General features: G+C 40.3%; 5 protein-coding genes across 5 annotated transcripts; all 5 read right to left on the minus strand.

Annotated features, from left to right (window-relative positions):
- Nucleotides 1–156: 156 nt before the first annotated feature.
- Nucleotides 157–3,648, minus strand: LOC110859410 (progestin and adipoQ receptor family member 4). The gene is made up of 9 exons (XM_022108357.2): nt 2,725–3,648; nt 2,555–2,650; nt 2,327–2,485; nt 2,093–2,242; nt 1,785–2,018; nt 1,630–1,697; nt 1,357–1,530; nt 785–852; nt 157–708 (listed from the first exon to the last, which is right to left on the minus strand). Exons 1-9 carry the CDS (start codon nt 3,029–3,031, stop codon nt 561–563), a joined length of 1,404 nt encoding a protein of 467 aa, XP_021964049.1. The 5' UTR covers nt 3,032–3,648; the 3' UTR covers nt 157–560.
- Nucleotides 3,649–3,769: 121 nt separating this feature from the next.
- LOC110859234 (CCA tRNA nucleotidyltransferase 1, mitochondrial) lies at nt 3,770–6,134 on the minus strand. Its single transcript, XM_022108127.2, has 7 exons — nt 5,960–6,134; nt 5,346–5,874; nt 5,131–5,257; nt 4,691–5,000; nt 4,445–4,548; nt 4,192–4,364; nt 3,770–4,113 (listed from the first exon to the last, which is right to left on the minus strand). The coding sequence occupies exons 1-7, from the start codon at nt 6,029–6,031 to the stop codon at nt 3,890–3,892; spliced, it is 1,539 nt and encodes a 512-aa protein (XP_021963819.1). The 5' UTR covers nt 6,032–6,134; the 3' UTR covers nt 3,770–3,889.
- Nucleotides 6,135–6,270: 136 nt separating this feature from the next.
- Nucleotides 6,271–10,142, minus strand: LOC110859242. Its single transcript, XM_022108134.2, has 11 exons — nt 9,712–10,142; nt 9,382–9,613; nt 8,375–8,614; nt 8,059–8,315; nt 7,713–7,969; nt 7,599–7,629; nt 7,380–7,531; nt 7,081–7,317; nt 6,867–6,990; nt 6,687–6,789; nt 6,271–6,611 (listed from the first exon to the last, which is right to left on the minus strand). The coding sequence occupies exons 1-11, from the start codon at nt 9,899–9,901 to the stop codon at nt 6,371–6,373; spliced, it is 2,064 nt and encodes a 687-aa protein (XP_021963826.1). The 5' UTR covers nt 9,902–10,142; the 3' UTR covers nt 6,271–6,370.
- Nucleotides 10,143–10,286: 144 nt separating this feature from the next.
- LOC110859255 lies at nt 10,287–11,892 on the minus strand. The gene is made up of 3 exons (XM_022108154.2): nt 11,233–11,892; nt 10,994–11,118; nt 10,287–10,838 (listed from the first exon to the last, which is right to left on the minus strand). The coding sequence occupies exons 1-3, from the start codon at nt 11,577–11,579 to the stop codon at nt 10,672–10,674; spliced, it is 639 nt and encodes a 212-aa protein (XP_021963846.1). The 5' UTR covers nt 11,580–11,892; the 3' UTR covers nt 10,287–10,671.
- Nucleotides 11,893–12,022: 130 nt separating this feature from the next.
- Nucleotides 12,023–13,036, minus strand: LOC110859238 (39S ribosomal protein S18a, mitochondrial). Its single transcript, XM_022108131.2, has 4 exons — nt 12,847–13,036; nt 12,595–12,746; nt 12,392–12,515; nt 12,023–12,310 (listed from the first exon to the last, which is right to left on the minus strand). The coding sequence occupies exons 1-4, from the start codon at nt 12,944–12,946 to the stop codon at nt 12,180–12,182; spliced, it is 507 nt and encodes a 168-aa protein (XP_021963823.1). The 5' UTR covers nt 12,947–13,036; the 3' UTR covers nt 12,023–12,179.
- Between the last annotated feature and the right edge of the window lie 2 nt (nt 13,037–13,038).

Raw genomic sequence — 13,038 nt, forward strand, 5'->3', positions numbered from 1 at the left:
TATCCGACGCTTCTGCACCAACACATATCGCATAAATAGTAAAGGTCAGCCCAACAACGCCCATCACAAGAAGAACTTTAATGCAATGAATGAAACACTTTATCTGGCTCATTAGCGAAAGGTGTTTGAAGAAATAATTAATAGTTTTGAACCAAATATTAAGGACATTTTTTCTTTTTATTATATATTTTATCATTCAGCGTGATGAGCTGAGCTGATTCACCATAGCCTAAACATGGTCCATTGTATTTATTGCGTAAGACTTAACAATTAGCAATATATTATTACTATACATTTGACTCTTTCTTGCACATGAAGCATATATTCTTCTTCTTTGGCATGACCAAGACTAGAGTAAAACAGCCGTTTCATTTTTCGCCAACAAGGAAGGCGACAGGCCATCATGCATAATACAAGAATGCGGAATATTTAATTGACAGGTAAATAACAGGTAAAACGTTGAGTTTGGTTTGACTAGGCATTTTTAGTTATACAAGTAGGATTATGTATTACGGGTAGAGTAGGTAGATGCACATTTTTTGCATATGGTCTCTTAATTTTTAGGAATTATTGGTGACCGGACACTGAGCTTGATCATAGTTGCCGATGACCCAGTTGATGTCCCCGTTTGTCGCAGCATTCATGTGCATCACCGCCCACACAACCATGAGGTGCATGATATGGTGGGAATTGAGCCAAAGGTCGAGCCTGCAAAAGTACTTATCCATGAATTTGTAGGGATGCTAGCGATAACGGGAATAATTCACGCATTCGATTGACCTACCGTCCAGGGAACCATTTTTCAGGAATGCGAACCACCCCAATTATTCCGCCCAGGATTGACAGGACATCCTGCAATAAGTATTGTTAATTTTTAGTTCTAAAAGTAGCAGCATCATTTCATACAAAATATGGATATAATAAATATACATCACAAAGCATGAAAATGGCTCAAATAAGTAAATGCAACAGGAGTTAGGCCCTGTTATTTTGCTACACATCACATTTTGAGGTAAAGAAAGCGATTGATTTATACTATGAATGATCGATTAACTTTCCCACGTAATAGCAGAGTTTCATGAAATGTGGAAAGTCAATAATTATGTTCAACCCTGACTAGATTGAACCATATTCAACTACTGAAATGGAAATTGGGGAAATCGATACATCTAAATTATGAAGAGTTTTCCCTAAAACTGAGCCATCCATGTATGTATGTCACCCGTCATCAATCGATAACGAACAACCATTCTAATACCAAATATTGAATCAGCCATGGGAAATTGGCTTCATAAATTGACTGTGTCAAATGATTGTTTCTAAATATTTTGAATGATTGGGATCAAGGATCATTGCCTGGAGAACGACGTCGCTGAGGGTGGCGGGGTTGCCTCCTCCCCAAGGGGATATCCTCAGGAGGAAAGCCAGGATTCTCGAAATGAACACGGGAGCAAAGCACATTCGTCGGGCGAGTGGGGTCCATGCCGTCAATGCCTTCTGCAAACCCCACACCGCGGCCAGTCCATATGCCTGTAGTAAATATGTGCACATGTAATAATGTAATATATAACAAATTCTACAGCATAACTAAAAAAAATGCATAAGTTTGATTGTCACATATTTTTTTACCGTCATCATGGCCGTCTGGTAGTCCTTGGGAAGACACCAGGCTGCTGCCGTCAGATTTGACAGGGCCCCTAACAAAGAAACGGTCATTAAATGTCCACATAATTTCCGCATTACTAGATGAAACACAATACATATTGACTTTGAGCGTGTTATACCGAAACATTCTGTGACCCAAATTCCAAACATGTCGATTTGAAGAAGGAGCTGGTAGAAACGGTCCCCACCCTGATTGTAGCTCATAAAGAGATGGTAAATCACGCTTCCTATCCATGGAGAAATGGAGGCTGAGATGTGAGCCCACCCCAAAATGTTGAGAAAAGTGTTTCCCTCAATCGCACCCCACGGAAACATGGTTTGCCAATAGAGAAGGATGTACACGATTGGAACGACTACAAATAAATAATTGGTTGATTTAGTAATAACTAGCTTAAGCTTCAACCATAAACGAATTAATGACACGAACCATGCGTAAGAATGTTAAGTGTTTCGTTGTGCAAGTAGCCCAAACTGCGAACACAAGTCCAAAAATCGCCTAATTGTCGATAGCCAGATAAAATGTACTTATTGAATCGTAGATGTTGAGGCATTTCTGAGATGTGACAAAGTGCTTTCCCTAAAAAAATGATATTAATTGGGTGTAAGTAAATAATTACCTACAAATAAATAACTATATATGTAGTTCCAGTGTACAAATTACCTGAGCAAAACAACATTTTGGCCACACAGGAGATTCGTTCGGTCGAGGATCGGCGTCTCGCCTGTTGCTCATTGTCCCATCTCTCCTTATTCGCCCGAGCACTTTCCAGTAAGGCTTGAGCCACAAATGACAGCGATGCATCGCGCTGTTCTCGACTTACTGCAAGTTTCACAAGATCAGAGAGTTATGGATATGTACTTATTTATGTATGCATGATATTATTATTACCAAGAAGGCCGTCATCACTATCTTCTCCATCTGGGGGCTCCTTGATACGAGGAACATACTCGTGCGTGTAAGGGTCATACTCGTAGTCGTCCTCACCTAAAGAGTCGATAGCATTGACCGTTGAAGTTCAGAATAGCAAGACATATGGAGATCTTAATAGGTTGACCTACCCCCGTCCCCTTCGCACTCTTCGTCATCGTCGTCCTCAAAGAGATTGGTGCAGGAGCTAGAATTGGAAATCCATGAGTGGCAAGGACTGGGTTGCAAACTTCCACCCCCGTCACCCGACTCCTTGTTGTTCTTCCCATCGTCCTCGTTCAACTCTTTTACTCCTCCTCCTCCTGCAGCGGTCGCCGCCACTTTTCTCTGTGGGGACCCCCCCTCCAGGCCACCAGTCTCCGCCAAACCATCCTCGTCCACCACCAATCCCTTGCTCACATCCACAAGAGCTTCCGGACCCAAGTCTTTCAGGGACATACCTCACACTCCTGCTTTAAGTGGTTACTAATGAAGGGGAGTGAAAATGATGGATGGACAAGAGTGGATAGCGAGACCCCACCCGATCGACGTGGGTAGACTGTGGTTATTATTGGCCACTTCCTCCCAACTAATAACTTGTTATTTCGGTTGACCTAGCTACACAACATTGAAGTCGAGCCATGCAGTCTGAGCAAATGGAGAAGGCCAAGTTGATGGTATGCACTACTATGCACTCACTCACCCACGAGAGGTCAACCAACCAGGGGATGATGTTACGACTGACCCAGCAAGTTCAGCTTGTTAGTAAAATAGGAGAGCATTATGTTGGATGGGAGTGAGACAAGCTAAAATGACACCTAGAATAATCATGTGGAGCCCAGAGGACGTAAGATGATGGACTGGCCATAGCTAAAGCTATCCAGTGAGATAGACAAGGACGAACTAGGCGGTACAAAAGTCGACCAGCAGTAACACATATGCACGACTACTCCAAACCACAATACTCGTTGATACCACTGGAAGTAGAACTGGGTATGTACATTAATCGATTGGGCAAAAACTGGACCAGCCAAAAACCCGGGTTTCCCTTTCGCTTTACATACATGCTCCGAACTCAGTCAAATGCTCCACTGAACTTTCATACCATGGCACGATGTAAAATATAAAGTTATATTGCTGCTGGTTGTACTTACGAATGCTAGCAATTAACCCCTGCTCATAAAAATGTACAACCAATTATGCAAATCACGTTAGCTATTAGTTTATTTACCAGGAAGGATATTAAACTTAACGATACATTATTATAAAACTAACCCGACCCACTCTTAACAGGATGATGAGAATGGATGATGAATTTTAAGAATTTGAAGCCACCAATGATTCCTCCTTTTTCTTTTTGGTTTGGGCACTCGATTTGCCTGCTCCTTTAGGTTTTTGGGGCGGCGTTGTAGGTGGGGATCGAGCCAAGGCTTCAAGAATTTCTGGGATCTCCTTCAAGAGTTGCTCCTCCCCCGCAGTGAAGTTGGAGTCAATCCAGAGGTCCTTCAACGCCATCAACACACGATTCATAGTCTTGCCAGCTGCATGGGTACAGACAAAAACATCGTCAGATAAAGACTTTATTACAAATTACAAAAGTGTTGTTTTTGAGAACGTGCCTGGGACCTTATGTTCCACCAAAGCATGACCAGAGATGGGGAATTTTGGTGGATCCCATGCTTTAAACTCTTCCAGCAAGTCCAAAGCCCCATTGTACTTGTAAACCTCCTCCACCCAAAGTCTCACATCAGTCATTTTACTCTTGGAGAAGATTACAATCTTCTGGAAAGACCTAAAACAAATGGAAATAGATCACATCAAATACTGATCATATTACAGCTCGCTGGTCATGTCATGATCTGTTTCACTTGCTTTATTGAAGGTTCACGCCCAAGGGTGTTGCGATATAGGACAATAAATATAGCCAAATCTCTCTCAAATGCGCTCAATTTCAAGCGAGAATTTAAAGCGATTGCCTGCAAATGCAGAAAGAAATATACCATCACATATAAGTAACACATAATTAGGTAACGCAATATAATCCGTCAAATAGCAAATAATAAATTAATACTAATATTTATAATAAATAGAGATAAGTAATAAATAAATAATTCTTACATCCTGTTCAGTATTAAGCAGAGCACTTAGAAGCGTGATTGGATTGTACGAGCCTAATTTCTCGAGGCGTTGATGAACATTTTTAAAATTTAATGTGTCCATTTCGTCAGGAAGTCCGATGTAGGGACCAATTCCTAACTCCACCATTTTGAGGGTAAGGTGATCAGCAAATTTTCCTGCCAGAATCTTTTTCAATTCCACCCAAATCCGTTCCCCGGAAATCTGCTTCAAACCGTTCATGTTATCCCGAATGGCGGAGAGGGTAGCAGGCTGATGCAAATCTTCCTTGTCACAAATACGGCCGTAAAATCTACAACCAATTACGTCATCAAAAACGTCATCATTATAAAATGATAGCAAAAATAACCCATCCACATCATGTTATGCTTTCTGATTGAGAGAATCACGTTTCGCTTTGTTGACATTATAATGCGACGCACCTGAAATATCTGAGAATCCTGAGATAGTCCTCTTGAATACGTTGAATTGGATCACCCACGAATTGTACTCGTTTATTGGCAAGATCTTCAGCACCGTTAAAGTAGTCATACACCGTCCCCTTCAGATCTGTCGCAAAATTGACGAAAGGGGTTTATTTATATGCGATAAATATCAATACAGGTTGTTTATTAACTACAAATTCCTCCTATCCTACCCAAAAATATGGAATTTATAGTGAGATCCCTCCTAGCTGCATCAATCTCCCAGTCTTTGGTAAACTCGACTTCGGCGTGACGCCCATCAGTGACCACGTCCACGCGAAGTGTGGTAACCTCGAAATTTTCCTTGTCATTAATCCTGGCTGTGATTGTTCCATGTTTCTCCCCTTTCGCGTTGATGGTGCGTATTTGTTCTGCCTCAAACATAGCTTTCATTTCGGTGGGGGTGGCTGTAGTGGCAAAATCAATGTCAGCCGGAACTTGGCCAGCGATCAGGTCTCGAACTGCACCCCCAGCCAGTCGTAGCTCATACCCGTGCTTGTCAAACAGAGAGGCGAGGGTGTGAAGTTCCGGGGTAAGGACTTGGTCAAATAGCTCTTGGGACACGGCCATCGTTTTTAGTGACCCCTTGGGTAGATTCCACCGATATCTTCTCACAGCTGTAATATTTTTGGTGGTGGAGGCAGTGGAGCAGTTATGCCGGAAGATAAGGGATGCAGGAGGAGATAACGGTCCAACAGTTTTCTACAGAAGGAGCGTATATGAGTAGTTAGTTTAAATTAAAACCTTTAAATTAATCTGTCACAAAATATTAGTGCTTTCTATGTACCCAAGTTCTGTGGAGGTTTTGCTTGGGTATCAAGATGACCAAATTTAAAATGTGTCTAAACAACAAAGGCATCCCAGGCCTTGTTCAAAATTCAGTCTGACGAAATTGTTGTCAACGACAAAGTCGACAAACCAGTATAAATGAATAACATGTGTGACTAACTAGAAAACGAAGTAGTTGATTATATTTTTTGCCACGCTGCTGCCGGCTCATTTTTAGGGTGAGATGAAAATTTCGACTTGATTTCGTCATGATGAACGTTTATGTACATTACGTAATGTACGACTTTAAACCAACTACCATCATGAAAATTTGATGTCATTTGGTGATTTATTTACAACTTATACTTTGACAATTTTCAGTACAAGATATTTTAGACTAGGATATTGAAAATGGACACATGAATTAGATTTATCTAGGTATGACATCACTGCCAGTTTGATTCCATTGTAATTTGTCAATTTTTTCACGAATTCGGTGCATTAGGAAGGGTATTTTTTCATAATCTGCTAATTCAGTCCATCTCTCACCATCCACCGTAATCATCGGATGACCAAGCTTTTCTAAGAGACGTTGTTCCAAAGCTTTCACCCCTCGAAGACGCGGAGTGTTGTTTGAATATGCATCCTTCCAAAACACTTTCAAGAGAACTCTGTTAAAAATAGCAAACCAATTGTAAATACCAAATTGTCGTATTACGTATACCCTATGCGCACGCCAAACTCACATATCACTCTCGGCAGGTTTTCGTATATCTGCAAGCTCTTTTAGTTCACTTGTATCATTCATTGCGATGGGGTAACCTCCCTTCCGCATGACAATAACATGGTCTAAATAATATACATAAAATAATTTTATGTAATTATGTAATGTAGTATAGCATCGAATAATTATAGTTGTAGAGTACCGATACGCAGTCCGTTATAATGTAGACCATTGAGTACATAGTTTTCGCCACCGAAACCAGTCTGTAGTGCAGCCTTGAGAGAATGATTTCTATTAATGGGCTCGTTACGAGTTATCTCTTTCCACTGTTAACACAAAAATATTTTTAGTAAAGACAAAAATCGCTTTATACTATTTGTGATTTAGGAATTATCGATGCATTTCAACCATTATACCCTGTTAATCATTGACAACGGGGGTAGAGCCCCAGAGTAGTGCGGGTGCAGGAGCTGAACAGAATTTAGCAGAAGGAGCAGAGTGTGAGCAGAGGAGATTTGGAATGGGCTTTTCTGAATGAAAGCGTCTAGATTGGGTAACTCTTGAGGAGAAAATATCCTCTGTATTAATACTTCAGGGTAGGTGTCCAACGCCAGAAAGTCAACAGCTAAATTGATGGCGAGTGGCCCAAGATCCTATAGAAGCAAATATATTTAAATAAATAAGTATCTAGTTAGCACAAAAACAGGATTAATACCTTGGATAAAGCAGGATGATTAAGAAGCATTGCCTCAATCTTGTGCCAATTTTCAGGCTTGTAGTTACACCCACAGAAAGACTTTACTAATGAGAAGAATAGAAAATCATTGTTCAACACGAGCGAAGGGTTTGATGCGATTATTTCTCCCACTGTGAAATATAAAATGAAAGATATATTATTGTACTTGGTCCTATTTTCATATAATTTGTGCAACACCTCGATCCATGTACTCCACGTGGACGTGCCTCTGACAAGTGATAAAACATCCATAGGATGAATTACGTAATAGCCCACAAATGATGGAATCGCTCCATAATAATAAGGACTTACAAATAGTGAGACATTTTTCAAGGAAAACAATGCCTGATCTGCGTTCGAGTTGTGCCTCTTCATGAGTCGGTTGCAGAAAGAATGAACAAAATTTTCGTCGTAAAAGAATGGTACTTTTTTAACGACATATTTTCTGTTTGCCTTGCTCATCGCAGTGCTCAGTACATTCAAGTCATAGGACTCCATATTGTCTGTCACCACTTTGAAACAGGACTTGACTACGTGTTCCTGGTACGGGTCGTCACTTTTTGCTTCTCCTGTGGGGTGCAAGATTTTTGATATGTGATATATTCATTTTACAATCTTTATTCCATACATCGCGATTTACTTCAGAAAAACAGCTTACCCAGAGACCATAGAATGCTCATTGCATGTCTTGGTGTTAGAGATTTTGCATTTTTTTCAATCGCCGTAACCAAAGGTTTCAATGTCTTATCTGACAGGCCTCGATCAGACGCATAGTGTAAATAGTCACACAAAAGTTGAATGCTTTCCTGGTCCAACTCTCCATTTTGACTCTTGGTCATTATTTGACTCTCAAAAACCACGGGTAGAGCCATTTCTAGGGCATAAGTTAGAGGAGACTTTGTATCCCCATGAAATCTGTCAGTGGAATTCACAATTAGAACTCACATATTTATGCTTAATAGTTCTCAACTCACTTTCCCATGAGAAAGTGGAGATACACGATTTCGCTCAGCTCCAAATAATTTGCTTGTTTCGTCAAAATTTTGAGCATGATTTGAATATTTGTGTCTGATGCTGGGAGACCTAGAAGATTGAGGAGTTTGATTCCACTAATAATGTCACTGGATTGCATGTGACGGGCCTTTCTTCTCAAAACTTTCCACAACTTTTGCATCCCCACACTATTGCAAAGCTCTTTCCTTCTCGTTGGCGTCCTTCAACATGACATTAACAATCATTTAAGTAAAAAACCTACAGTGCAGACTCCATATAGCCCGAGTCAGGGACAGAGTCACTGATTCCTCCAGGGTCACTCTGGTTAAAATTTGCTCACTTTTAGCTTCATATCCTTTCGTGAGAAGCCATTAGGTATAACCGTGCCAGATTTAATGTTTTTAAAGTAATTTCTAAAAATTGGTATGGGTCACCCCATAGGGTCGCTCCAGATAAGAATTTTACCAATTTCATGCCATATTCTTCTATTAAGACCCATTAGCAATCTATCTACCAAATTTCAGCTTGGTATGACGATTTTGAAAACTCGGTATGGGTAACCCTGTAGGGTCCCTCAAGATGAAAATTTTTCCAACTTGAAGTCATTTTTATCTATTAGGAGCCATTAGCAACCTCTGTACCAAATTTCAGCTTTCTACGACAATTTTGAAATTTTGGTGCATAATACCCCACCCACTCCGATGACCCCCACCGGTCAACCACTTGACCGATTTCGCCCATCTTCGAACTCGTTTCCTAATTTTGTCCAATATGCATATGGTAAAAATTTCAAGTCAATCGGTTCAGCCGTTTTGGCTCTATCGTGCCGGACAGACGGACGGACGGACGGACGGACGGACGGACGGACGGACGGACGGACGGACGGACGGACATGACGGTTCCATAAGCCCTGACTCGGGCTAAAAACTTATCTTGATATATAGAGTAAGACAGCGTCAGTGAGAATAAGGTTGTTATTTGCTCTTACTTTTCGTCTTTGATGAAACTGAATAGGATTTCTATCGCTGCAGTAACACAGGGCACCTCCATCGTCTCGGCGTATTTCTCTGTCAAGTCTAACACCTCAGTAACGTCGCGAGTCTCGACCACTTGCGCGATGAATGGACTCCGAGTCTCGTTAAAAACCTTCTGGAAGCGATTCATCCTTGACGCAGCCAGTTTCTGTTTTAATGTTGATGAAAATACGAGTGGGACTATGTCTACAAAACGATGAATGATCAGATCAGAGATTTATTATGCACTTGCAAGACTAGACCAAATAAGGTTTTCTGATAATTGACAAACTATCTTATACTACCTTCGACTTCGCCATAAGGTTGGGTAGTAGTTTGAGGCATGTACACATCGCCGCAGAATCTCCTGGAGGTTGAGATTTGTCGACACTGGGTGATGGAACTACTACAAAGGGGCAGATTCGTCGGTCCCAAACGGCAAAGAATGATGGGACGATGCAGCAAGGTTCGGACGGCAATTACAGCAATTCGCATGATTGAAAATATTGAAATGTATGGTTTGTCTGTTGTGGTTTGTAATTGTATCCACAGTTTGTATCTAAACTTGTTTAGTGAAAGCTATTCCATTTGTGCAAAGTTTGTAGAACACATCACGTTCATACGAATGCGATAACTGAAATTTAGGCTTTATACGAATTGATAACTTTAATTAGTGAAATTAAAGGAACGTTGAACGAAAATCGAGCTCCATAAAATTTTTCATTTGAAAGAACACGAGGAGATTTTCGCGCATGACTCTCTTTCCCCCACAGTTGACATTTTGGAATGTTGTGAAATGCTGGCATATCTATACTATATACAGTATGTGTATACTATCCAAGTCTGTGAATGCTGGCTTTTATTTGACATGAACTAAAAATTAAGTGTTCGATTCTGGATTTATTATTTTATTCTACCAACTTTGCTTTATACATGTTTTAAAATGGTAGTACATAATTTTGAAATTGGGGTAATTGACTCAAATTTAATTGTAAAATGAATAGGGTTCATTTTTCATGGTGTTTTTTTCACCATGAACTCTGCTTACGTAACAAGTATTCACTTAATCAATTAAGTCAAGAGAAATATGAATTAATAAGTTAAACATGTAGTATTTATAAACAATATCAACCACTATTTGGTATTTCGAGCTTTGCGTGTCGGGTTTAAAAAATTATACTGAATACAAGCCTCGTCGCCGAAAACGTGTGAGGCTCTGGTAGTTAATTAATCGTAATTATAATAGTTTATATGTTTTAAATCTTCTAATCCAATCCGACATCCTCTGCGGATGATGATGACGAGGAGGAGGAGGAGGAAGATGACGAGTGGGTAGGACTTGTCGTTGGACAGGATGGACAGCAGCGAGCATAAGCTTCATAGTAGTCTCGAGCGGTTCTGTAGTTTCGAGTTGCAGCATCGTTACATCGAACTGAAAACATAAGGACCAGCCACCAGATTAGTATAATAATAATAACTAAAGTGACTATATGACTGGTACACAATGTAGTAAATGCTGTATATACAATTCATATTTTTAACATGATACATCGCATGGATTATCGATTCAGGGTAATTATTACTCACCAGATTCTTCGAGACATCGTCGGGCCGAATTGTACGTGTCACGGGCGGATTCATACAGCTTTATGGCGTTCGGACCCGGATCATTTAACGCTTTCTCGACAAAATCTTCCCCTCGCTTGGAATAGCTGCAAAAATATCAGGACCGAGAATGATGTTAATAAATTCTACTGACGACGTGTGGTGTACGGGGACACAGGTCACGGTCACGTGACAGTTGTTATTCATTATATATTACTCACCAGTCAGCTTCATCCATGGACCGATGTGCCTCCTTTTCAAAACGTTCTGCTTTGTCAACATACTCTTCTGCTTCGACGAGATAGCGCTCAGCCACCTGTCGTATATTGAAGGGAGCAGACTTTGGAGGATTTGTAGTAGTTGATTTAGGTGTATCAGTCTTCTTGGCAGATTTTCGGGTCACCTTCTTCGGAGGGATGGATGATTTGGTAGTTGGTTTATTATTAATTGTACTATTTGTACTGGAGGTAGAGGTGCTGGCTTCCGGTTTCTTCGTTGCACTTCTAAGTCGTCGTTGGAGGGGTGAGGTGGCAATAACATGGCTGGTGGCGCTGCGAGTTCGAACCATTGTTTTAATTGCTGAAGACGTAAAATTTTCAGCACCACAATTGCACACTGAGTGCAGTGCAGTGAAGTGACTAATTGATTGGCGATAATTAATTAGGGAGGCTCTTGGAGGTTACGAAATAATACGATTTCCAGAAATAGATGTCAGACAAGTAGAGTGGGAGTGGCACATTCCCAACGTTCTCGAAATACACAATAAATGTTATGTTTAGAATCTTTATGTATGATGACTGTGAATTGTGATAAGTTATCACTGATAACTAGAAATGTGAAATGAAAAAGATTTTGAAATGTTTTTGAAGATTGAGCCAGCCTCTCATATGAATCCTATCCGGTGTCCGGGGCATGATGAATGCTAAATTTCAATATTTCATGTTTCATGTAAATTGCAAAATCTATTATGCAATTATTGAGATGACTAAATATAACGAATTGCTTTGACCATTTCATATCAGAAAATTTTATATAATTTCAAGGTAAAACGATCCCATTCATCTCATTTTAAGATTACAGAAGAGATAGTTTAATTAAACTTATTGTATAAGATTAATACATAAGATGCAAATGCTACTATGTAACTATTAGAACTATTGTATCCTTTTTATGCTCTACTTCTCCTTGTCTTGTAGTAGAGGAATTCTTCAATGGCCTCCTCGTCATAGTACTTGTTAAGGGTTTCCCAACCGACTAATTCCCTTGTCTCGCCCTCCTTGTTCTTTACCTTCATGAGACCTAATTGAAAAATGAGACAATGCAAACAAACCAAATACATTTTTTTTTAAACCTTACCAACTAGTCATAACCAGAGCTCACCTGCTTTCTCAGCCATGACTAAAAGATAATCCATCCGTCGGTGTTGAAGCTTGCACAAACCCGTCACATTTCGTGGAATAATTTTCCCTTTCGTGTCAACGAACTGATGAAGCACCAATACATCCTGGACCCGACCGAAATCATACATTACAATTAGTATATATTATATAATAGTTAACTATGTGTTAAAGTATTTTTTTTACAGTGTGCTTGATGTGAAGTCCAAGTTTGCAAAGAGAGCACGAGCACGGATCGTTGTTCAGTGTGGTCGTTTGAGGGAGGAGGCGATTTGCTCGAGGTGATGCTATGTACTGACCTTCAACAATAATTGCATTCCCTTCCTCGCGACGCAAAACTATACAGCATATCAAACATGTATTTATACTTGGTTGGTCAAACCTTGAACTTCAACAAACAACAACTAACTAACAACCAACGATCGAATAAATACTCACTTTGTTTGAGGGCGCACATGGGGGAGGTGGAGAATTGGTGCATCTGTGGGCTGAGGACAAGTAGAGTAGACCTCCTAAAAAGGGAGGAGAACAGCAACATGACCAGGCGACACACGACAACGACGACGAACAAGATATCAAACTGTGAACAAAATGTGAGATCTCTGCGAAATTCTTCTCACGTCAAAAGTG

Source organism: Folsomia candida, unplaced genomic scaffold, assembly GCF_002217175.1.
Source record: "Folsomia candida strain VU population unplaced genomic scaffold, ASM221717v1 Fcan01_Sc025, whole genome shotgun sequence".
NCBI lineage: Eukaryota > Metazoa > Arthropoda > Collembola > Entomobryomorpha > Isotomidae > Folsomia > Folsomia candida.

Bases quoted from the DNA above. Each gene is read 5' to 3' on its own strand.
- LOC110859410 (XM_022108357.2), bottom strand. From the start codon at position 3,031: ATGTCCCTGAAAGACTTGGGTCCGGAAGCTCTTGTGGATGTGAGCAAG. The intron at 1,531-1,629 runs GTAAAAAAATAT...TATTTACTACAG, and splicing joins ACCAGACGGCCATGATGACG to GCATATGGACTGGCCGCGGT. The intron at 709-784 runs GTAGGTCAATCG...GTACTTTTGCAG, and splicing joins GAAAAATGGTTCCCTGGACG to GCTCGACCTTTGGCTCAATT.
- LOC110859234 (XM_022108127.2), bottom strand. From the start codon at position 6,031: ATGCCTTTGTTGTTTAGACACATTTTAAATTTGGTCATCTTGATACCC. The intron at 5,875-5,959 runs GTACATAGAAAG...CTCCTTCTGTAG, and splicing joins AAAACCTCCACAGAACTTGG to AAAACTGTTGGACCGTTATC. The intron at 4,549-4,690 runs GTAAGAATTATT...CTGCATTTGCAG, and splicing joins TGCTTAATACTGAACAGGAT to GCAATCGCTTTAAATTCTCG.
- LOC110859238 (XM_022108131.2), bottom strand. From the start codon at position 12,946: ATGTTGCTGTTCTCCTCCCTTTTTAGGAGGTCTACTCTACTTGTCCTC. The intron at 12,516-12,594 runs GTAAAAAAAATA...GGTCGGGTCCAG, and splicing joins GACTTCACATCAAGCACACT to GATGTATTGGTGCTTCATCA. The intron at 12,311-12,391 runs GTGAGCTCTGGT...TTTTTCAATTAG, and splicing joins AGTCATGGCTGAGAAAGCAG to GTCTCATGAAGGTAAAGAAC.
- LOC110859255 (XM_022108154.2), bottom strand. From the start codon at position 11,579: ATGGTTCGAACTCGCAGCGCCACCAGCCATGTTATTGCCACCTCACCC. The intron at 11,119-11,232 runs GTGAGTAATATA...ATATTTTTGCAG, and splicing joins TCCATGGATGAAGCTGACTG to CTATTCCAAGCGAGGGGAAG. The intron at 10,839-10,993 runs GTGAGTAATAAT...TTATGTTTTCAG, and splicing joins ACGATGTCTCGAAGAATCTG to TTCGATGTAACGATGCTGCA.
- LOC110859242 (XM_022108134.2), bottom strand. From the start codon at position 9,901: ATGCGAATTGCTGTAATTGCCGTCCGAACCTTGCTGCATCGTCCCATC. The intron at 7,970-8,058 runs GTAAGCTGTTTT...TGCACCCCACAG, and splicing joins GAGCATTCTATGGTCTCTGG to GAGAAGCAAAAAGTGACGAC. The intron at 7,318-7,379 runs GTATTAATCCTG...TTGCTTCTATAG, and splicing joins ATCATCCTGCTTTATCCAAG to GATCTTGGGCCACTCGCCAT.